General features: G+C 36.9%; 1 protein-coding gene across 25 annotated transcripts in view; it reads right to left on the minus strand.

Annotated features, from left to right (window-relative positions):
• Positions 1–25,499, minus strand: part of Pard3b (par-3 family cell polarity regulator beta) — a 1,069,040-nt gene that overhangs the window by 308,783 nt on the left and 734,758 nt on the right. For all 25 annotated transcript variants that reach the window (XR_015449088.1, XM_087205812.1, XM_004851169.4 and 22 more), the window contains 2 exons: positions 22,679–22,885; positions 21,730–21,967 (listed from right to left, as the gene is read on the minus strand). Coding sequence is in view for 24 of the 25 variants with exons in the window: in XM_087205812.1 (XP_087061938.1) it covers positions 21,730–21,967; positions 22,679–22,885 (445 nt within the window). In the remaining variant the exon portion in view is untranslated. The remainder of the gene's footprint in view (positions 1–21,729; positions 21,968–22,678; positions 22,886–25,499) is intronic.

Below are 25,499 nucleotides of genomic sequence, written 5' to 3' on the forward strand. Positions count from 1 at the left end.
CTTGCTGCCTGAAGAAAGGAAATTATCATTACTTTCTTGAAGTTTTTGTATCAAGTAGGACATCCTTAATATTTCAAGTATCCTTTTTTATTGTAATGAAAATGAACGCTGTCCTATAAGGCTAAACGTAAATTATTTGTCTATAACACTGAAATTATATGGATAAATTTTACACATTTTAATCATTTTTTAGTTACTTCTTATTTTAAGTACATTCATGTTAAAAATTTTAAATGCATAGAATTAATAAAACCATAATTTACTTCATAGATTTTTTAAAGGCCTAAACTAAATCATTTTTCAGTTTGCAGCACAATTTGTGATGTAGCAATAATGATGGCAGGTAAAACAAGGATAGGGTGACTGGGATTAGCAATTTTGATCTCTAGTTTTCAAGGCTGATTATTTTCCAGCTAGGTTTTATTTTCAGGGAAAGATGGTACATTCACAAACACTTACTTTTGGCTAAAAGTTTCAAAGTGCTTCATAAAGTTGTTTTTTTTTTTTTTTTTCTTGGTATTGGGGATCAAACTCAGGCCCTTGTGCTTGTGAGGAAGGCGTGGTGCCACCGAGCCAAATCCCTGGCCCAAGTTGTGTTATTTTTTATTTGGTGGATATTGGGGACTTGGACATTCAAAGACATACTCATTCTATAAAAAAAAGTAGATTTTATCAGTTCCAATGAATTAAATCCTGAGATGTAGAAAAGAAGGAAAGGATTCCAGAGAGTGGTTACACTGCTTCAGTATTTTTGTCTTACCCCAAATCAAACTGTCTCTAGTTAGGAATATGGAAAAATTCAGCAAGATGTGGTTATTTTCATAATAGTGTATCATTGCCATATTCATATAATTTAAGGATAGGCCAATGATGGGAAACATACTTGGATATTATTGCTTTATTTTTAATAAAACCTGGAGTGAATGTTTATGAAATTAAGGATTTACTTATTTAAATATTGATCCTCAACAGGCATATACCCCTCCATACTCTACCAGCTACACTGACTGTTTAGGTTACTTTTTTCTTGCTGAGACAAAAATACCTGACACCCAAAGTTAAAGAAGAGGTTTATTTTTGCTCACAAGGAGAGTCTTTTATAGAGACATCACCGGCTCCTCCACTCCCTGATCACTATCTCACTCAACCCCGCCTCAGCCCCTACAAGCCCCACCCCAATCTCTATAAAAGACTCTCCCTGCCCCGGCCATGCTGCTTTTGTCTCTCCTTTGTTCAGAGACAGCCCGGCAGATCTATTCCCCTAATAAAGGCTTGTTGTGGCCTGGTCTAGTCTTGGTCTTCGGCCCTTTTACCTGACAATATGGTTCTAGCCTCAAAGTAAAAAGGGTATTAGGTTTGAACCACTCTCACATTATTAAGAAAAAAAATGCATGTGAACATGTATCTGTAAATAAACGCCAATATGGAGAGGAAGAGAGAAAGACAGAGACATACACTGGGAGAGACAGAGGTAGAGTGACAGAACGTTAGGGTAAATCTGGGGAAGTTTTAACATCTGAGAAATTTGGGTAAAAGATATAGAAGTCTGTGTACTATGTTTTGTAACTTTTTCTATAAGTCTAAATTTCATAATAAAAAGTTTTTAAAATTTAAGAAATTCTGTCATTAAAAATGAGAAATCCCTGGCACAATTACTATTGGCTTCAATCTTGTAAATCAACAATCCATACTAAAAAACACTTGTATTATTTAAAGTTGCTGGTCTATTGGCAACAGACAGCAATATACATTATAAAAACCATCATCCTTAAACAATATTAATGTTTCAGCTACAGCTGTCATCAATTATTTAAAACCTACTTCCTAAGCATGCTAGTAGGTTAGTCAGCAAGATTTTTCAGAGAAAGTAGGGAGAGCTATGGGAAGACAATTAAAAATAACTTTATTGTAATAGATTGAATTTTGAGCAATCTAGAATATATATATTCTATAAAAATGAAATATATAAAATTATATATATATACATACATATATATAATTAAGAAACTCTTTTCCTCCTTAGAGCCTATCCACCAGAGATAGTGAAATGGTCTGACTTTCCAAAGGAAGCAATTTCCCCCCAGTCTATGTGCATCGGTAAAATAAAGAAACAACTTACTGAAATATTGGCCCAATCAGACTTTTTTTCACTAACAATCAGTTGAGACACATTTTTAAAGAAACAGCTTAAGTGAATGGTTGTGTGTCTATAATAATTTTGACTTAAAATGTCAACCATATTTGAGATGCTATGTGCATTTAATCAATGTCTGTATATTATAAAATAAATATACTTCAGTGTGACTGCTGTGCCAGCCATAAATCATAATTCACAAAGACAAGAACATCTTATCCTCTCTATTGATAGTTGTTAACGACAATACTGATTAAAATTGTATCTGCCTGCCACATTATTGTTAAACAGTGTGTTAGAATTTCTATCACATTCTATATAACCTACCACTGTTTCTCTTTATGATGATACAATACTTCTCTTATAGAATAAAACGTGATAGACAGTTGGGTTTAAATTTTAACACTTAAAGTGCAGAACAAAAGAGCTGAGCTTATCAGAACATTTTAAATCATATTTCTGAAATTAAGAGAAATTCATCTATCAAAGACCCCAGTGCTCAAAGAATTTATTTTTCTCTTTTAGAAAACCTGAGTTTCAAGCATAATATTTTCAGAAAAAAAAAGCTATAGGAGAAAAAACATTACCATTGTCTTTTAAATATCCTGTCACCCCATAGGAACATCTGTAAGTACAAACTTATTGCTAGTTACTGTTTCTGGAATGGGTTTCTTGGAACCAAGAGTTGGCTCATCCACCATCGTTTGTACTATGGGACACATATGAGTGAGGCAGTGAGTGATGGCAGAGTGAGTGTTACATCTGCCCAACAGCACAGGGTCACTGGGAAGGGAATTCAATGGAGTCCTCCCAAGGGGGTGATTAGTAGCTAGCAGAATTCACACAAGGGCACAGAGGCTGACCAGCAGAGGTCAGCAGGGTAGTCCCGAAATGGTCCATTCCACATAATTCCATCAGTTACACAAAACATGACAGTTAGGGAAGCAAATGAGAGATGAATACCTGGAAGTCAGATATGATATATGAAGTTCAATGAAATAGACACATGGGACCAGAGATAAAGCCAGGACTCAGTGTTCTGATATGGTCTGTTAGAAATAACCAAGTTCTACTATACCAATGCTTTAGTCTAAGAAGACAGGGTTCAAAGTGGGGCCTCCACAGGACTAAGGGTGCTAGGCAAAGTAGAAGTAAGCCTAGTACAGAGGCAGTACTTTGTTTAAGAGTCATTGTTGCTCAGAGCTCCACAGCCCAATTGATTAGGGAGAGATTGTTGATAATTTAACAAATCTCTGCACTTAGTTCTGAAGGCCAGGGCCAGGAAAAACTGGGAAGTTGGGTTATACCTGTAAGAAGATACAAAGGGAAAGCACAGGGAGGGAATATGGCAGAGGCAGAGATACCAAGAGGAACACACATACACATACACATACACACAAAATGCCTAACATGTTCTTGTTCTTAGGACAAAATGATTTTAAAAAGTGGAAAATACCAAGATTATACAGACCAGCTCCAGTGAAGTTTAGTGTATTAGGTCTGCTTGGGGACTTGCCATGAAGTCTGGCCTGAGCTTGTGGAAACTAAATAGACACTGGGCAGCTGCAGTGAGAGGATGATCAAAGACTGCATCTCCCAGGGACCAAGTGCACCAGCCTGAACCGAGAGAGTGAGTGTGGCTCACCTTGTTCCATGTCTCCATGTGTGGGAACAACTCTTTGGCATTCCTGCTTATTTTTAACAATGCTAGAATTATCACCTGTTTAAAAGTTAAGTTTTTTTATTACTCTTTAGTCTATCAATGGACTTTTTGGTGAGTCTATTCCTCCACTTCCCTCTCCCTAAGTCATAACATAGGCAAGGAAATTGTAAATAAAACTAGCAAAACAGAATTAAGGACAGACGGTAGGATACATAGGAAGAATATTTTGTTACTTCTAACTTGCCAAAGAGCCTTTCAAAAAGTGTGGTGGTAATAATAGCAGTCTTGATATCTCTAGCACCTTGTTATGAAAGAAGAACAATGGCATGGCAGAGATGGGGGGAAAAGATGACATCAGTAGCCTAGTATAGATTGTCTGGGTCAAAGCTGTACAAAAATGGTCAAAGCCACCCCTTTCATTTTACAGTCCATCTTCATCATAAAAGCTGTTCCTTCCCATACTTTGAAAATTCCAGGAGGCACAAGGAAAGCAGAACAAATCTATGATACTGATTTTCTACTATACATTGACTGGAGTTCAAATTTAAAGTGGAAAATTATAGTCCCTTGGGGAGAAGAAACCTATCAATGGGAGGAACTAATACTAAAAGCTCCAAAATTAGGGTTTTTACTGTTCACTGGTGACTTTTGTCTGCAATCAGAGTTGCAACTGTCATTTCTGGTCAATATTCTCTCCAGCTTTCTCTTTCTTGAGTTTTGAATTATATAATATTCTCAAGGATTCTTTTGTTGGCAATGGAATACTGCTTTTAGTCATTCTCTGCTAAGACATTTCTATTTTGATTTCTAGAACTATGTGGCTTTCAGATACCAAGAAAGTCCTATGAGAATAGATTATGGCTAAGGTTAAAGTGAACACAAAAACTTACATAACAGAAGAGTTCATTCTGGTTTTCTTTTATACCTTCTACTGTTTTGTATGGTTTATTTTTTATGTGTGGTGTACAATTCAACAATCCTTGTATTAGAATTAACATTTTTTAGTTTTTAGATAATTTTTATGATAATATGGTAGGTAGCATGTAAGCAGAAGTGGGAATGCAGGTGAAAGAGAGAGGAAGGATCAGATAGTTTGGGGATGCAGATGAGTGTGATCAACTGTCCTGGTGTGCTTAAAATTTTGTAGAAAAGCAGTGCTGAAAACAGGATCAGATGGGCATCTTATTCAGACCAAAAGATACACTGGGAATATTATGTTAAAGGCTAAATTTCTCTTTGGCAAATTATTAAATATGATAAAGATATGGTAAATATTAAGACACATTGCATTTATCTCCCTCAAAATACTCTTCACTTTGAACACATTTCATCCTTGACAATTTCTGAATTAGTTCTGCAAGTTCCTTTTTTAAGTGTCATTAGTTGCACTGTCATGGCTGCTTCAGCATCTGGAATCAATTCAGTAAGTTTACCTTTCATGGTCATTGTGACTTTGGGGAAGAGCTAGAAGTCTCACAGTGCCAGATCCTGTGAATAAGGTGAATGGAGACATGCTGTGATGTTTTTACAAACTTGCCTTTCTCAGGGCTGGGGTTTAGCTCAGTGGTTCTGGCACCTGCCTTGCAAGTACAAGATCCTGAGTTCAATCCCCAGTACCCACACAAACTTGCCTTTCTTTTGAATGGCACCTGGCAGTAGCATCCACTATTTTTTTTTTTATAATACCTTGTAGAGACACCTGCAAAAGAGGTCTTCCAGAACTACCTCAGAATGCAAAAGTGGTGTGATAAGTATTAGAAGTGAGGGGGATTAATGGTAATGTGACTTTTACTATGGTAAATTAAAAAAAAATTAAACATTGCCCATATACTTTGACCATACCACATAAATGATAATAGATTTAGGCAATTTTCTTCAAATCTGCGTCATTTCAACTTGTGAGAGTGACTTTTTTAGCAAATCAACCCTTCTCGCTTTCAGCCTGTAGGCATGTATCTTATAATCAATTTCAGTCAACTAGTTGATGATCATGGTGGTAGTTTATATAAAAATATGTAGAAAAAAAGTATTCATAGAGACCTAGGATGTCAAGACATCTCACTATTTGGTATTTTTACCAGTCACACTACAAGTAGTTCCATCATAGTTTTAAGGCATTTCAGGGATGCTCTGGGCATCAAAAAGGGCTTAGATTTTTTTTTTTATCACTTCAATAATTAAGACCTCTATGTTTAGCACATTTTGTGGAAAGGTTGTGGGCAGCAGAGTTTGAATGTAATGAAAACACAGTCCACTACATTATCTTCCAACCAAGCCCCAGGAGTGGCACTTATTGGCAATCAGTATTTGTTGAATGAAAAGTAAATTGTCCAGAAAAAAAGACAGATTTCATACTTGCCACAACATACTTGTGTGTCTAGCAATTATTTGCTCAGAGTGGTGAATAAATCATTTCAGAAAAGATTGAAGATGATTCCACTCTATCTAGAAACAGTTTGTATAGAGACATTGAAAATTCATTTATTTAAAAAAAGTTCAGGAATAGTTCAGAGATAGAGAAGGGCTAAAGGGTATATATCTGAATTTGAAACATAATTATGGTTATAACCTCACAGTTTAGCTCTTAAGTCCAAAACCTATTTTCATTGCTAATAATTTCATATTTATAGGTATCTTAATTAGATAGTGAGTTTAAGTAAAGGGATCATGTTGTATATTTTTTTCTGGGTTTTCCAAGAGCAGTACTTAATAGATATTCCAGTAATGAACTGATTGGCAATTTTTTCATATCATGATAGATGAATATTTATTTTCCCACTTTTAAAGTACTTCAGGGAGGTCAACTCTACAACCTGTTCAGAAACCTCATTCCAGTGCTTAACAACCATCTTTCTTTTTTTTGTTTTTTTTTTTAATCTCTAACCTCATTTTTACTGATAGTGATTTTGGCCCATTTTTCTCAGGCATGTCCTCAGTGGAAATGGAGAACAGCTGGTTAATATTAACAGTTAACTCATCCTTCCACCTTTTCTTCAAAGGAAATTAAAAGAAAAATTAACTCCCAGTGCAATTCACTCTCTCTCTTTCTTATTTCTGAACCATTTCCACTGTTTTCATTATTTTTCAATACCGTTATCTAGAATGACTAAAGGGCACAACACATTAATATCCAAATGAGCCTACTCCAATTAGCACACCACATAAGCCAAGCAGTCAATAAGCAAAAGCTTATTAAGCACCAATAATGTGAAAAGCACTGGGGGGAGGTCCCTTTGCTTAAAGGAATTCATAATCTCATTGAAGACATCAGACAAATGTATAAAACTCAAACCAAAAACCAGTCAGCCCATGAGAAGTATCTAAAGAGAAAACTCAAACCATAAGAAATAATTTTGATGAGCAAGAAATACAGGTCACAGAAGGATTCAGAAAAGTAATGGGGCTTAACACTAATCGGTTAGAGTGGAAAGTCTGCAGAGAGGAAAAGTAAAAAAGAGTGATAGGAAAATGGGGACAAGAACATAAAGGGTACTGGATGCCTAATTAAAGAGCATTCATTTTATGAGTCAGTTGTTTCCAAATGAAAATACCTGGGACTGGCTGCTTTAGATTCATAAGAGATTCCCAATGGGGTCAGGAGCTTATCATTTTAATAAGATTTGTAGATGATTTTAGGGTATAGTCAGATTTGGGATTACCAGAAGGTAATTGAGAAAAGTATTATCTTTCCTATTGCTGAGACACAATACCCAACACCCATAAACCAAATAAGGGGAGGTTTAATTGGCTTATAATTTCAGGGTATTCATTCTATAGATGGCTGGCTGCCAAGCAGAAACATCATGGTGGAAGGGTATGAGTATAGTAAGTAAAGATGCTTAGTAAAGATATTTAGTTCATGGTGGCCAGGAAGCAAATCAAGGAAACAGCACCAGAAATAAAGAAGTGGAAGATCAGGGAAGATTCTATGGTCACACTTCCATGACCAACTGAGACACAGTCAGAAGTATGTTTTACTAATTCCCTGGGTGGCTCCCAAACCAATAAGTTGACAATTCACTCAGCTATCACAGAAAACAGCCCCTATAGCAGAGTATTGTACTATGGATTATATCTTAAGAACTTGGATTGAACTGGATTCTGTCAGCAACCTGAATGACCTTGGGAGCAGACTGTCTCCCCAGAGCCTCCAGGAACAGGGCCTTACCAACACCTTGACTTGGTTTTTTTAACACACTTACAAGCTGAGCCTCACAGTGCTGGATTTCTGATCAAAGAAATATTATGTTATGAACAGGAGTCTGGGAAGATGGCAGAGTAATAAGTAGCAACAAATGAACATGCCCAAGATTTAGAATCCAGACACTGGAAAATAACAATTTGGGGAAGAAAGGAAGAATGGAGATGGATCCCCAGGACCAGGAAGGATCTGGAAAGAATTGGAGCCCACAAAGAAATTGAAGAGACAGACCACAATGGAGAAAAAGCAAGGGACAACCTGTACTTTGTCCCTGGCACTTGGCTTGAGGCATAAGAAAGGAGGATTAAATCAAAATAGACCCAGTGAATGTTGGTGATGTCAGAGTCATCAGAGGGAGAAATGCAGGAGTGGAAAGGAACAGGGGATGCTGTATGCTGCAACAGCTGGTGAGTGACTCCAGTCCAAGTGACTGCAGTGTCCACTGGAGGGAGTGTCTGGTCAGATGCCATTTTAAGGAGGGGCCAACTGAATCCAGGACTTAGAGGAGCCATGGGCTGGCTTCATCTCAGAGCTTCCAGGGTTAAATTCCCACAGTGACTGGGTGAGGGACAACCACAGGAGATGTCCAGGGTCAGGGAGCCATCATCAGGCCAGCAAGAGACCCCCAGAGTGTTATAAATTCAATGACTCAGGCCCCAACCCCACAATCAGAGGCCAGGCTCATCCTGAACTTCTATGGAATGGAAAGTACCTGAACCATCACCTTGTTCTAAACCTACTGCAGGCTTGCTGGGATTATCCAGGACAGATCTGGGCTCTGTTTGCCTCTTTTGTCTACCAGTGAGAGCAGGGCCACACCCCAAATTGGACACTAGCACAAAACTATAGACCTTAAAAGATAAGCAGAGGCTTAATATTACAGAGATATTTCTTTTCTTTTCTGTTAATTTGGTTTTTTGTTGTTGTTTTTATTTTTTCCTTCTTTCTTTCCCTCCTGTCTTCTTTGCCAGTTTCGTGAGACTTGGGTTATCTTCCTTTGTCTTTCAGCCTTGCTTCTAATCACTTTCTCTTCTTTAATTTCTCTATTTTTTCCTCTTATCCCTTTTAAATTTTCTTCCCTCAGGGTAAATTCGCTCTATTGAGTGGTATTTACTGTATATAATTTTTTGATTTGTCTAAGATTTTGTTATATAACTATAAATCTTATATCTATGGTTAAAGGCTGAATAATTCATATTCATATTCTGTAACCAAAATCATGGAAAGAATTCCATTCATGAACCAAAGCACCACTGTACTCTGAAAAAGGAGATCAAAGAGGATACCAAACAATAGAAAGTATCCCTGTTCTTGGATAGGCAGAAATAATACTATAAGAAAAATGGCCATGCTTCCAAAACTCTTATACAGATTGAATGAAATTCCAATCAAAATATCAATAGCATACCTCACAGAATTAGAGAAAACAATTCTAAAATTCATATGGAACCAGAAGAGACCTAGAATAGAAAAAAGCATCTCTGGGCAACAAGGACAAGGCAAGAATCATCACAATCCCTGACCTGAAATTCTGTGACAAAGCAACCATGATAAAAACAGAATGGTACTGGCAAAAAATAGGCCTAAGGATCAGTGCAACAGATCATAAGATGCAGAAACAACTCCAAACACATTCAGCCACCTTAACTTTGACAAAGACCCAAACATCCTCACTGAAAGATAGCCTCTTTAATAAATGGCTCTGTAAAAATTGGCTTTACACATGCCAAAGATTAAAACTAGACCCCTATCTCTTACCTTGCACTAAACTAAAATTGAAATGGATCAAAAATCTAAATATTAAAACAGAAACACTAAATCTGCTGGAAGACAGAATAGGTAAAACTCTTGAAAACATAGGTGTAGGAAAGGACTTCATGAACAAAAGCCCAAACACACAGGAAATATCACAAAGAATCAACAACTGGGGTCACATCAAATTAAAAAGCTTTTGCATGGCAAAAGAAACCATCAACAGAGTGAAGAAACAACTTATAAATAGGAAGAAAATTTTACCAGATACTCCTCAAAAGATTAACATCTAGAATATATAAAGAACTCAAAAAAAAAAATGAGACCCCCAAATTTAAATACTCAATCTAAAAATGGGCATCTGAAAAAACAGACATTTCTCAGATGAACAAGTATAAACAGCAAATAGACATATGAAAAATATTCAACATCACTGGTCATTTGAGAAATGCAAATAAAAACAACACTGAGGTTCCATTTCATTCCAGAAAGAATGGCTACCATCAAGAAATCAACCAACAACAGGGCCAGGGATTTAGCTCAGCAGCACCACCCCTGCCTAGCAAGAGTGAGGTCCTGAATTTGATCCCTGGTACAGAAAGAAAAGAAAGGAAAAGGAAAAGGAAAGGAAAGGAAAGGAAAGAAAAAAGAAATAACCAATTACAAATGCTGGTGAGGCTGTGGGGAAAAGGAATCCTTCTCCATTGCTTGTGGGCATGTAAATTGGTACAACTACTATGGAAATCAGTAGGGAGATTCCTTAAAAAAAACTAAAACTAGAAGTTTCATTTGATCCAGCTGTTCCCCTTCTATGTGTTGTCCCAAAAGAGTTAAAAGCATCACACCAAAATGATATATGCACATCTGTGTTTATAACAACACAATTTATAAAAGCTAAATTTTAAAAACAGCCTGTATGCCCATCAAAAGATGAATAGATAAAGAAAACGTGGTATTTATATACAATGGAGTATGGCTCTGCCATAAACAATAATAAACTTGAGAGGTTTTTAGGTAAATGGATGACCTTGAGACCATAATCTTAAGTGAAATAAATTGGACACACAAGTTTAAATATTGCACTGTTTCTCTGCTGTGATAAACCCTAAGGGGTTCCTCACTACATTGGATTGCATTTTGGTGTAGAAAGTGTTCGTTAAATATCTGATAAGTGAACAAAAAAATGATCAATAGCTGTGCTAGGATGAATTGGAATGAAGACATAAAATAGGCAAATCAGGCAGCTTTTGAAACAACTTAATTAAAAATAAGTTGAATTAGAGTCACTGCAGTGGAGACGGTGAAGAACATCTAGATGTGAGACACTTTGTTTTGGAAATATCAGCAGAATGCTTGGCTGATGGAAGGGTGCAAATGGGAAAGTGGAGGCATTCCATATATCATGGGATTCCTGGTGGTGCCTGAGACAGAATTAGGGGAGTCTGAACAAGCTGGTGACTTAGATGGGCAGCCTGTGCATTAGATTTTAGACATGTTGAAGCTGAGGTTGAAGCGAAACCATTGTGCAGGAATTAGCCAGTTTCTAGAGAAACAAAATTGGATTATTTCCAAATATCCTGGTGAATAATATTTAGACTGGTTGAGATAATAGTCTTGGATGTGCAACCCAATTATTTTGTATACCTCTTATCCATTTTTCAATTTGTATATCTTCTATCTGTTTTTAATTGTTCTGGGAAGCCTCTCTTATTCTACGAGAAAAACATTTACAGTTACTAGGCTGAAGATTCAAGTCTCTTTGCTTAATTATGAAGCAGCTCATGTTTTTAAATTGCTGTTTTGATGGTGCCTTAAGACAGGAAAATCCAATAGATGGCAAAAATAGGGGTTTTACAGGGTGTATGCAAGTATACACAGAATTATGGCTGGTGTCCATGCATTTTTAAGAGGCTGATATAATAGGAGCAATGATCAAGAGGGATCTTGGTATTATTATCAGTTCAAAGTCTGGCTCTAGGGGGGTTGCTTCACTTCTCAATTATTGTCTGCAAGTAACGCTGTTTGCCACATTCATCTCCCTTGAATCTTGAAGATGGATATTAGTAAATTACATTGAAGTTCTCACATAAAAGGTACTAAACAAAGACCTGATTCCACCTCCAGCAAATTATTAAATCTATACATGTCATTTTCAAATAGTATGCGTAAACACTCTACAAAGATATGACATTGTGCTGGATATGGGACAAGGCAAATTAGGCAAATATAGCCCCACTAGGAACTTACAAGTGTTTATATATGTGAATAAAATTGTTGTTAATATATCTTATTAGTTGTTTAAGATGAGTATGCAAATAGGTCCATTAGGAAATCTTCTGAATTTTCTTAATCCAGCATCTTAAATGATTATATTTCACCTTAAATGCTAATGAAGTTTATTTATTAATGTATACCTTTCACTTTAGTGTCTGGAAAGTTCCTTTTAGCATATAATTTTGTTAAGAGCTAAGCCATCGGACTTTTGTCCTGATCTGTTAACAAATCTAAACCTCATTATTCAAGAAAAGTAATGAGATAAAGGGGTCCATTCTTTAGTGCTTTTCTGTAATTCATATTACCTTAATGGGATGCATATTAAGAGGAAGAAAAATCCTAATTCAACAAATAAGCCTTTGGTTGACACTCTACGTGATTAGTTTTTATTGTGATAAGTATGAGAAAACCACATCATGTTCCTGCTTTGGACAGCCAAAAACAAGAGCTACCGCATGATCAAGATTACACAAAATAGGAAGTAAAGGTGATAAATAGCAATCAGTTTTTAAAATGATTTCAGAAACAATGTATCTGTACAGTTTCATACTAATTAACTCCATAGAAGCTCCTTACCCCTCCATGAACACATATTCAAAAAAAAACAAACAAACAACATTTTCTGACATGCCTCACAACCGAAAAAAATTATTAAAATCATATTCCAAACAAACCCAACATGCTGGGCACTGTGGCAGTTCATTTGTCTCTACACTCAGCCCATCACATGAGTAGCCCATCTGTCCCTGGGTCTTCTTTTAGTTAAGAAATAAATGCTGGCCAAACAATCCTAAATGTGTTTGCTCCAAATTCAGTCTATATTTAATTTTTTAGTTACTACACATACATCTATCTTCATCAATTTTATCACTTGCCCTATTCACATAAGGACCACTCCTTTACATTCTCATGTTCACAATCTATCCATATTATGGTGCTAATTTTCTTCCCTATTGCTTAGTTGCAAACCAACAAAAGATAAGATGCATCATATGTAAATATATAAATATCAGCTATCATACCACTAGGTTTAATGGAAGTCAATATCAGTATATTACATTCTCTGCTTTGCAGTTCCATTATAGGCTCAACAGCACTAGTCCTGTAGGGTATTCCAAGCCCAACCCTATGATATTGGTAATGAAAAAAAAAGGATCTCATTTTTCTTCTCAACCTGAATAAAAAATTAAAATTGCTAGGGCATTTAGCTCAAGAGAAAATTGGCAAATTAACAAAATGTAGAAACAAAATATTCATGACTCTTATTGTGAAAGATAAAGTGAATAATTTAAGATGAACTGAGGAGAGAAAATTCAGTTATCAAAGAGACAAAAATTAAGCCTAAGTAAATTCCAACTGGTATTTTTTAGCACGGATTTCTTTTCCTCTGCCATAGACAGTCACAGAGCACACCAATGGCTGTCTTTGACACGCAAATTTACTTTTCCCACAGTTATATATTTCTCTCAGCTTCAATCTATGCAGTCATTTTACCCTGATCTGTAAGGTTCTCTAATGTATTTTTGCATCTAGCTTGACGCTGAATTAAGAACTTTGACCTCCTTTGCCTTTCATTTTTCATCTGAAATATCATGTTTCAAACTAGCCTATATTTCATGAGGCAAAACACCTTAACTCTAGCCCATTTCTGGCCTTTTGGCTTTGGGGAAATGAATGTGAAGAATTTCATTGGCCTGGTTCTGTTAGCTAGGTTACCTTCCATACCAGTAAAGCTGAAGGGATGCCCAGACACTTACAGCCACTATCTGGAAAGAGGTAATGACAGGCTGCAGCCATATTACCTTTATTGTACATGAGACCTGTAACAGCCGTTATGGGATCAAGGTAAAGAGGACAAATGTATGACAGATGTCACATTCTCTGGTGACTTAACTATTCAGTCTTTATCTAACCTAATTTAAAAATCAAGTCAAAATGTATCTTTGTAGATAATGTATTACAGGACAACTTCAGGGCAGCCTGATGAAATGACTATGAGCCGTGCATTAAGAGTATCAGGTCCATAACTCATACTCTGTGCCGAAATGTATAAAAAAAGAAAGGAAAAAATATAAAAGAAAAGAAATTTTCATCATTTGAGTCCATTCCTCACTTGTATTCAGCAATAGAAAGTTTTACCTTTTACCAAGTAATAAGGTAACACATATAAATAGTTCATGGTTTCATTTAGAAAAAGGTGACTCAGAATATATGAAATATAAATGATCAAATTATTTCAGCTTTATCATTTCTTCTTATAGTTTATTATGGAAAATTGTTCAGGTTAAATAAAAAGCAGTATGTACATCTAATTACAAAACAGCAGAAAACTAAAAAACTAAAAGAGAAATGTAGTGAGGTTAAGTGTATCTGCTTGAGATGAAGCTCATAATCCTATGGTCTTGGCCATACGGTAATGCCTACTGTGTCATAAAAGAAGATATAAAGATGACCAACAGGCATATGAAAAAATGCTCAATATCACCAACTATCACAGAAATACAAATTAAAGCCATAACGAGACATCACATCAAGCTTGTTAACATAGTTATTATAAAAAGGATAAGAAGTATTGGCAAGGATGTGGAGAAAAGAGAACCCTTGCACAATTAATGAGAATATAAATGAGTGAAGCCTTTATGGAAAACAGTATGGAGGTTTCCCCAAAAACTGGAAATAGAAATAGATATGACCAAGCCATCCCACTTCTGGGTATATATCCAAAGAAAATGAAGTTAGTATGTTGAAAAGACATCTGCTCTCCCATGATACTGCAGTGATATTCCTAATACTCCTGAAATGGAAACAACGTAAGTGTCCATCAACTGAATCCACATCAAAGAAATGTGGTACACACAGAATAGAATTCTATTCAGCTGTTAAAAAGGAGCGAATCCTGCCATTTGTGACAACATAGATAAATCCAGGGGGTGTGATGTTATGTGAAATAGGCTAGGCAGAGAAAGATAAGTATCATAAGACAAGTATATATGACTTCACATTTACACATGGAGCATAAAAAACTATAGATGATAGAAACAGAATAAGATGGTTGTTACCAGAGGCAAGGGGTGGGGCCTTGGGGAGTTGCTATTCAAAGGACACAAAGGTTCAGTTAGACTGGAGAAATAGATTCAAACATTATACATCACAGGGACTATCGTTAATAATAATATATCATATACTTCAAAATTTCTAATAGAAGAGATTTTAAAGGTTCTTAACAAAAATATATGGTGAGATAATACATACATTAATGAGCCCGATTTAGCCATATTACTACATATATATAACAAATACGTCTAATTACTTGTCAATTTCAAATAAGAAATAATGTTTGTCTAGCCAGGCACTATAATAACATCTTTGTTCACATAAACTGTTGAACTTAAACTTCCCCAGTTGAGCACGATGTTATTATTCCCAGTTTACCAATAAGGAGATTGAAACTCAAAGGAATTTGTGAAGGTCGTAGACCTTGTAAGGGCCAGATTTTCAACAAGGTTCAGCATTAATTTGGTTGTGTTGTTTATGGTGTAGGTGAAGGGTGTGTGTGTGTGTGTTTGTGTGTGTGTGTGTGTATGAATGTGTTCTTTTAAAAATAATTCACAATAGGATACATAGTTCCCTAGTTTAAATAAAACATATAGTATATGTTAGAATAAAACAAAGGAATCATATGTCTTAGCATACACAAAGCTTAGAAATAAAAAGTTGATGTTTCTAGATTTTTAAAAATATCTTTGTCATTAGGGTTCATGATTTTGGCTTTGTAGAAATTCTAAGTAGAAACTGAACTAATGTATCTTCAAGGCATATCCACAATAGCAGAGTGATGCAGAAACAATAAAAAAATGCCCCACTGATGATGGGCCAAGGGGAACAGAATTGACACAAATAGCTGCAAACCAAATTTGCCTGACGTTACAAAATGTTTCCTTCAAGTACTATAAGGCTTTTTGTACTTAACAGTTTGGGTTAGTTTTTTTGTCATAGCTTTATATGAAGTTGGTTTAAAAATAATCATCCCATATTCACATACTGCAATAAAGAAAAAAGCAGGCACAAAATGATCTGGCTTTAGTACCATAGTGTGCTGAGTTTTGATAAAGCTTCTGCTGAAAATTCAGAGCAGTGTAGGAAGACGTACACTCTGTCATGCTGTTACAGTTACTAAGGGTGAGAGGGACACCATCCTTTCTCATTTACCTTCTCCACAGCACCTACTACAATCTGAAGTCATCTCAATTTTTAGGGGATTGCTGTTTATACTCTCCCCTTTACTGTCATGTAAATTTCATGACAGCCACAGGCTGATGTCCTTTTTGGTACTGTATAAGTTGACTATTGATTACAAGGCACTGATTTGTCCCTGAGTTATCTTGGTGAATGTCCCTCTATTCCCCGAGTAACACGTTGTTAAAAACGGTTTACACTTTTATGTGAAATTTCGCTTGTTTTCATTTTAAATGCACTGCAAGAAGCTGAAATTTGTCTTTGATTTATTTTCCTTTGTTAAGATGGGAAAGTGTCATAAAATCAGGGAATTTATTGCTGTATACTCAGCGGCTAGAATAGCACCTGATGTGAAACACAGCTTTAGTAAGTATTGTTGAATAAATGAAAGAATAATCAAGAATGCACTTGGCAGAGATGAGACATTCAATAGATGCCACTGATCAGATGAACATAGGGAAACAAATCTTAAAAACAGGGATGACATTCTCATTGGCAGGTTTTACCCCTTTTTATTCTATTAAGAAGGAGCTTACTGGGTGTAATTCTTGTTAGGAACAAATCCTATAAAGGAAGAGAAAAGAGAACTTAAACCACTTCAAGCCTTTCCATTTAGTGTCCAAAATGAGCTGACAGTTCACAGTGAGTGGCCTATGCTCTCAAGAGGAGCCGATAGTAGCTGTTTTTGTTTAAAGAGCAGAAGGCTTGACAAAGTTAGTAAATACCAAAGGATCAGGGACTGATTTCTGGGTTTTTCCAGACAGACAGGAATTTTTAGCCAAAGGATATTTCTCTTCAGTGACTGGAAAACATCTGCTCTGCCCCAGGAAAGTGGCCTGGGGCTGGCAGCCATGAGTCTGTCTTTGAAAAAAACTGAGCACTGCCCTTTGGCTGCAGGAGCCATTTCACATGCCATTTCTTCAGGCCAGGGTCAGGAATAGTATGACCCCCAAGGAAGTCAAACACCTCATTGAACAATTTAAGCACTCAGCTCACATAAGTACTCATTCAGCAGCCAGGAACCCGCCATCAGGGTTAGGTTTTCGAGTCCCACAATATTTTTCCACAATTACCTATGGTGACATAAAAACCAGGTGAAAGATAATCTGAAGTCAGCAAAATACAACAATATTTGAACTAGATACACAAAATGCAGAAAGGTATGAATGTAAGAGATCCCCCATAGTTTTTTAAATAGGATAGAAGTAGGTTAAACTAACAAGTAAGCTAAACTATACTAGTTTGTGTCCTCCACATGAACAAACCAGCTAATATCAGAAATACACACTCAAGCTTTCAGAAGTGAGAACAAGGCCACTGCTAACACATTCACTCTTTGATGGTTCAGGATTTGGTGAGGAGTGGGAGGGGATAAATTGTCACTTTTCCCTTCTCGGGTGCTATTTTACAGGGTGTACCTGCAGAGCCTGTATCTAAACCCCACCTTCAGGAGAATGTCACAGAAATGCAGATAATTGGAAAGATAATGCATATTTAAACCACATCTAACTCCAAGAGAACCTGAGAGCAATCAATCTTTTTTAAATAAGAAAGAAACTAAGTCAATAGCATCTGAACAACAGATGAGAATTAAAGCAGAATCTGTTGGATAATGGTAACAGCTTTTGTGTTCTTTGTTGTTGAAAATGCAGATGAAGCAGCAACTCCAATATGCTCACAATTCAGATGCAGAAAAAAGCAGTTGCTATTTTTATACCAAAGATAAAATCAAACACCTCCTTTCAGTTCTTCATTTTGCTAAACCAGGAGAGGAAAACAAAGCTCAAGGTTCTAGATGTCTAAATGATTTAAGATCTGTGATTTCTACAATATGAAAATAAACAGGATATTGGCAACAAAAGGGAAGAACTGGTACTGTATTTTGAGCAATGAAACAGGAACCTGTCAAATCAAGTTATGTAAAATATAAAGTAAAGGCTTAATTTAGTAATATTCTACGATATGGGCTATGTAAATCTCTAACAATTTTTACACTTATAGACTACATTTTAGTTAAATTATTTTTATAGTTTCTTCCTGTAATACCTTAAAAAAACGTTTCCTTACTTAAATTACTATGATATTGTAAAAATATTGATAAAATTATGACAATAACTATATTAGTTTCCCACCTGTGCTGCAATAAATTGCCATAAATTTAGTGGTCTTGACCACTCAAATGGGCTAAAATTAAGTTTGGCCAGAGAAAATTCCTTTCTTTGCCCTTTCCAGTTTCTAGATGCTGCCCACATTCCTTGGCTCAGTGGTTGCTTCCTTCTCTCTTTAATGCCAGTAGCACCGTATTTCTCTGCACTTTACTTCCTGAGTCATTTCTCCCTCTTCCAAATTTAAGGCCCACTGATTGTGATTATACTGGGCCTATTGAAGAAATATGGGGTAATCACCTTATCTCACAGTTAGCTGATCAACTACCTTAATTCCATCTGCAAACTTAATTGTCTTTTGCCACATAACATAACATATATCCAGGTTCTGGGGATTGGACATGGATATCTTTAGGGGATCACTATCATGTCTACTATTGAATACTTGCCAAGCATAATTCTAAGAATGTTACATATAATTAAAAATATAATTCTAACACTAATGGTGGATTCTATTATTATTTCCAGTTTTTTCAGATGAGGAAACCAAGGCATAGAGGTTAAATAACTTGCCCATGGTTACCTACATTGGAAGTAGGAGAGCCAGGATTGAACTTGGAGATCTACATACAGAGACTGTACTACCATCATTTTTAAATTCTCATCTAAATATATTGGAACCGTATTCATAATTATTATCAAGGTGATTAAGTCACAGCCCATCACTTCAGACAATCAGTGACTACTCAGAATAAAGAGAAGTTTAAAACTCAAGGTAGTAAAAAGAAAGTGAGAGGCTAGAGGGACCACCAGGAAACATAAGGCAGCATCTATTGAGAATATGTTCCACGAGCATTTACTAAGCTGTAGGTCACGTTGAGTAACATGGAAGTCATTGTTTTGGACTGAGCACTTGCACTAGGACAAAACAGTCCAGATCAAACCTGAACAAATTTGCTCTTGCTGTATACCCCATGAGCAAAGTGAACTAGTTTTCCCAAAACAGGAGATTCAGAGCAAACTATCAAAAACAAGTCCAGTCACCCTATGCCACCCTGGTGAGGAAGTCCTACCTGCTTTAACCTTGTAAGGAGAATAACTTTAAATTTCAATTTTTGCTCCTTGTTTCTGCCTTTTTCAGCCCTTTTCTGCCTGTAAAGCCCACATCCTCTGCTCAGCTCATCGAAGTACCTTTCTGTTCTGTAGGTTCAATGCTGCCAATTCATGAATCAGTAATAAAAGTCAATTTGATCTTGAAAACTCAATTTGTTGAAAATTTGTTATTTGGTAGTCAGAGGATAGAGTATTAGGATATCAAGCCTGTCTGGATCCTCTCACTTCAGCCCAGATGACAGTAGGATGAGAGTGTGTCTTAACATATGCAGTGTCAAAGATATATTACTTCTAAGATTGTGAGCAGGTGGATATTGGCATGGCATGCTCTGAGCATGAAATGGGAAGGATCAGAGCTGTTAAGGCTATTTCTTCCCTGCAAAAGTCACTTTGCAGTTTATAAGATCTTTACACATGCTTGAAAGAATGAAATTTTCCTTTTTGTTGGAAAATCCCAGTTGGAAATCCCAAACTGAGAATAACTGGTATCATAATCATAGACCATCTAGCATCTTAAACAGAGATGTTTCCTAAGGGCTTCACAAGGGGTGGCCAAGCTAGGTCACCACTTACCATATTCCATCATTCTCCTCAGTTCATAGAAGAGAAGTATAGAAATTAACTGATTTAATAGAAAATTACAGAAGTAACGAAAGTTATAGAATGGGGGACGTATACTTTATACTCCTAGTAAAATAAGTGCAGGGGCTAGAAGAAAATCCCTAAGAGAATCTGGAGGTAATTATGAGAGGAAACTGTCATTCTTCTTCCTACCATTACTTTGTGATTTGTAGACACTTACTGGTCCTCTCCCTTTCCCCCTGCATGAGCACATTCTTGGGAGTGCCAGACCTATTCCCTGAGATGGGGAGGCCCCAAACCAGAGTGCAACTTGTTCTGGAGAAGCCTGAAAATTCCAGGCAGACTGGAACATTCTTGTGGTAGGGTGAGCAGAAAGGAACAGGAACAGCATCTTTTGCTCACTTGGAGGGTGAGAAATTGGAGATTTCCATGTACCAAGAAGCTGCCACTGCAGTGAGGTTTTGAGGCCAAGTCAAACTTTCCACGCCCACGAAGCCTACAGCTGGTGTCAGGAGACCCCAGGGTGTGCTTTCTGAAGACAGCAGCCAGGGGGAAGAGATCTGAGGAAATCAGTAAATGAATTTCCTATATTAACAGTGATATAGTAAAACTCTCCCTTAATAATCCACGGAAGTGGTCCAGGATGGGTCCCTGATGACTGGTTATCCCAGATTCAGCATTTAAATAAAACTCTCCCCATTTACTATTGTCCTTGTCCTTCTCTTTCCCTGGTTCCAGAGACTGAGAAATAGGAGATAGCAGAGCCCTTCTCCCACCACACTGCAGGGAACCCTTTGGGCTTGAAGTTTGAGGGAAAGGGAGGAGCAAAATTTAGATTAACGTTGGATTGGTTGTTGGAGTCCCTGACAAAGACAATGTTTTATTACCCAATGTGACCAGAAAGCTATCAGAAAGAAGCCCAACATATTAGGATGAGGTGAAGACAGCCTCAAATGAACATTTTTGAAGATAGCTAGAGGAGGAGAAATATAGCTCTTTTCTGACTTCCTTGCTAAGCCTGCCCAGCCAATGAAGCTGTTGAAAATGACTCTTGCTTCACAACTGCACTGGGGTGGTAGGGCAAAAATGCCAGCCTCATGTTGAAACTGAGAAAAAGGAGGCTTGTGGAAGCAAAGCAATGTGTGGTGAGCCACAGGGCTCACGTGTGGTGGCTCCAGGGCTCAGAGCAGGGTTATCTGGACCCAAACCCAGTCATTTCCATTGCGCTGCCTCTACAGGTGACCTGGTCACCCACACACCTGGAGTCTCAGCAGAATGAGGTTCATTGACCCTGAATTCTCTAGTTCAGGGAGGTTCTACAGGGAACACCTGAGGCCTCCCTGGCTTCTCTGGGCTTTCCCGTGCAGATGGTCATACAGGGAGCACTTTGGTACAAAGGGCTTCAGGCTTAGTACCCTCCTAAGAAAGGCCCCTTCTCTGACAGTGAACTTATGACAATTTCTTCACATCCCAGTAAGCCACCCAAGAAGCCTCCTTCTGCCTCTATGGAAAAGGAACCCACACCTTTATTCTTTTGATTTTTTTTTATGCATTTAGCCAAAAATGAGGGAAAGCATTCACGGTTTCTGAATACACACAAAGCAATGATTTCACCAAGAGAAGTAAAAGGAGAAACAAAACCAACTTGGCCTTCAAAGCAGGTCGATACCTTAGCATGGCACCAAATCCTTTCCTCTTTATTTTTCTTTCTGGGTCTTCATTTTCCTCTTTCTGCTTTTTCTCCTTGATTTTCAACTTGCCCTTTTCTTTTTTCTTCTCCTTCTCTTTTGTTTTTTTTGCTTTCCTGGTTTTGTTTTCCATGTCCTCTAGCTCAGAGTTCCCCTGAGGGGCAGATTCACAATTCAGAGCCCCTTGGCCTGAGTGAGAGCTCTTATCAGACAGTCCATCTGTATAGAAAGAAAAAAATCAATATGCATAGTCAGAGGCACTTATGGTTAGTATATAAATGAAAGTCAGGATGCAAAATCCAGAAGAACAGAAGTATTGTGGAGTTCTAACCGTGAATGTGGCTACTTATACCCTATGGAGACAGGACTGCATGTAAGGATGGTGCTGGGTGTGGACCCATTGGTTGCTTAGCTGGTCCTATGAAGGGCCTGAATGGTATAAAGCACTAATCTCTCCAAAAGTTGGCTTGCTAACCTTGATCAGCTCAGAAAGCCCACATGCTGGAAAACAAACAGCACTACTTTCTTTCCAGGAGTTTTTGAGTACAAATATAACCCAACTGCTTCTACTCAATTAATGCAGTCAGTCCTCTGGTTGATGCTGCTTTTAATGACTCATATAAAAATGTCAAGAAATGCATACTTAGTGCTAGTACCCTAAGGGTAAATGACAGTTGGTCCTTGTAGGAAAGCTAAGGAGAACATTTCTTTAGCATTTGCACTGTAAAATAAATTGCATATTGTGTTCTCCAATTCCATGTTCATTAAGCCAAAGGGCAAAACATATCAAGAAAATGAATTACTTTTAATATCAAAAATATAATTGTGATCTTTAAATCATTTTTCTCTGTAGTTAAGCACACATGCTTGCCTGTGCTTCACAGATAATAAGGAGATGGAGAAGCCACTTCAGGGAGCACACTGCCTCACCCGCATCGAGCTCTTCTGGTCCATCGTAGGATTTGTCAATGGCCGCCCTGAAGCTCTCATTACAGCCTCGGCCTCGGATCACATGTGGCCAGGGTCTGTGGAAGGGGCGTTCATTCTTTCTGACTTCAGCCACAGCAGTCTGCAAACTCTCCAAGGAACTGGACTTTTTCAATCCCAGGGTTGGACCAAAATCTTTGCCTGGAGATTCTGGAAAACAAATATCAAGAGGTCACCCCTCCCATAATGGAGCAGTGTGGTACAATGGAAATACTTGTCATTCTAAGAATACTTCTATTTGGGTATTTTTCAGAAGGCTGTGTTAAATGAGTAGGAGCTGGGGGCTGCATTCCAGCTTTGCCACTCTTTGTGACCTTGTGCAAGTGGTTTCACTTTTCTGAGCTCTGGTTTGTTTCTTTTTTGGAAGCTATGATAAGATTTGAGCTGAGAATATTTAAATATATCTTATCAGAGAAATATATATGCATGCACATATATATATATACATACACTCACATATGTGAATTTGAAAGGCCATCACTATGTACAGATATTGTATATATGAGAGTATACATGTATATATACATGTGCACACAGTAACACACACACACACACACACACACACACACACACAAAGAACACCTAGCATAAGACTTCTCTCTTAGTACCCATCCTGGGTATACCCACATATTGTATCTTTTCTTATTACCATGGTTGTTTATACGATTGTTAAGATACATATTATACCTGGAAATCAAGAAACATTAGCAATCATAATTTCTGTGACTAAACAGTTTACCCTAGTGATTATTAGTGAATTATAAATACAATTTATTTAATCTGTATGTAAATAAAAAGGAATGAAATAAAAACCCTTTTGTGCCTATGCTATTGTTCTGAATGAATTTCTACATGTGACCTAGAAAAGGGACAGTTTTTTTAAAAAAAATATAAAGTTACATAACAAAAAGTAAAACATAGGAGAGTTTTACTAATCTGTTTGTAGGGTTTGTTTTACCTGTACCTGCTCCCCTCCACTCTGTTTCTTAAGCCCCATCCCCACTTGAGCCAGCCTCACAACTATTAATAACAAGATTAGGCTACTTAAGTATTAGCAGCATACGAATTATTTTAAAGATGGGAGGAATTCATCAAGGCTCTTATTTTTACATTTGAAGCTGTTCCACCAGGGCCGAAGCACTTGCTCTCCTCTAGGTACAAGGGAGATTACTGTCATCAAGAACACACTTGCATTTCTGGAAATAAAACTACTGGGCAATTTTTAATCCATATAGATTGAGCATATAGTAAGGATTATGTTCCTAAAGTTCTACTTTGATGCCTCGCACAATGGAAGCAAGCCTTCCATTATAATCGTCATGAATTTTGCTCCTACTACCACTGTCACAATGAACAGTACTACTAATTGCCTAACATAGTATTAGGTAACACAGGAATATCCAAAAAGCACAATAAAGGCTTAATGTATATATGCAGCTATATAAAGTTAAACAGCAATATATGCTCTTCCAGCGGTTCTGAAATGTTAAAAATGGCCAAAATAACAATAATGCTAATAGCTGAGTAGTCTGTGCCAACCATTAGTCTAAGTGCTTTGCTTATATAATCATTATAATCCTTATGGTTGGCCTACTGGCACTACTATTAGTATTTTGCAGATGAGAAAACTGAAATGACTTGTGTAAGTTACACATTTAATAAATATCCAACTGGAAACTGATCAGAGCACTTCTGCTTTGTACCACATACTTTACTACATGAAGCAAAATTTGGTCTCTGCTCTCTATTTGGTTATGGTCAAGTTACTTAAACTAGTCTGCATTTTCCTCAGGTCTGAAATAAAGATACTAGTCCATATTAGCCCTGAAGCCTAGTAAAGCAAGTAAACTGCAAAAACTGGATATTGCTTCATGGATGCATCATTAATTTACTGGAGGCAACTTTGCATTTTAAACAATGACAATAAATACTACATTTCATAGGTAACAGTGTATATTCAGTAAATGTGACAAGAGATGAGACTAAGGAAGAACAAAAATGCAAGAAATTTCAGGGACAAGTTGCAGGTGCTACTTGCATGCATAAATATTGAGGATATGTTACTATTCAATCCAGAAAGAGGCATGTTTCTTATATTCATAAGGAAGAAAGAAACAGAAATTGAATAAGATCATTTCTGACAAGAAAACAAAAAGCAACATAAAGGTTTGGGGGTATCAAAGAAATATTAAAAGGTTTGGAGCTTACAGAAAATACTTTATACCACCAACCCCTAGGGATGTCTGACATGGAGTTTGGTGCAAATAGAAAGAAGAAAACTGAGAAAGCCCAGATCTTCTGTCAAACATAGTAATCACCTTTCATTTATTAATTGCCATTCAGGAAATTATATTAGAGCCCAAACTGAAAGCCTTCACATCAACCTGTAGCAATAAATTCTAGGGAAGTTGAGAGTGAACAAATCATCTGAGATATAAGGTATGTCATCTAAATGGAGCTCACCTGATGCTCACCGAGAAGTCACGTCTCAGTCTCACAAGAAATAAATACACTGCTATTCATTCTGAGTAAACTGAACTTTCAGAAGTCATGAATTTTTAAGGATTAATAGAGCCAACAATTAATTCACTTTAAAGAAATACAAGTTCCAAATTAGAAGCACCAACTGATGTTGGGCAACTTTACTACCCAGCACTACTGGATGTAATTCACAGTGAAACTAAAAGCAAAAAGGGAGGTGAAGTTGTAGGCTGTAAATTTTGATTCAGAGACTTTAAAGTTCAGAAAGATATACATATTTATT

This window comes from Heterocephalus glaber, unplaced genomic scaffold (genome assembly GCF_053883595.1).
Source record: "Heterocephalus glaber isolate CG9 unplaced genomic scaffold, H.glaber_assembly_v1.0 deba00000621, whole genome shotgun sequence".
In the NCBI taxonomy this organism is placed as follows: domain Eukaryota; kingdom Metazoa; phylum Chordata; class Mammalia; order Rodentia; family Bathyergidae; genus Heterocephalus; species Heterocephalus glaber.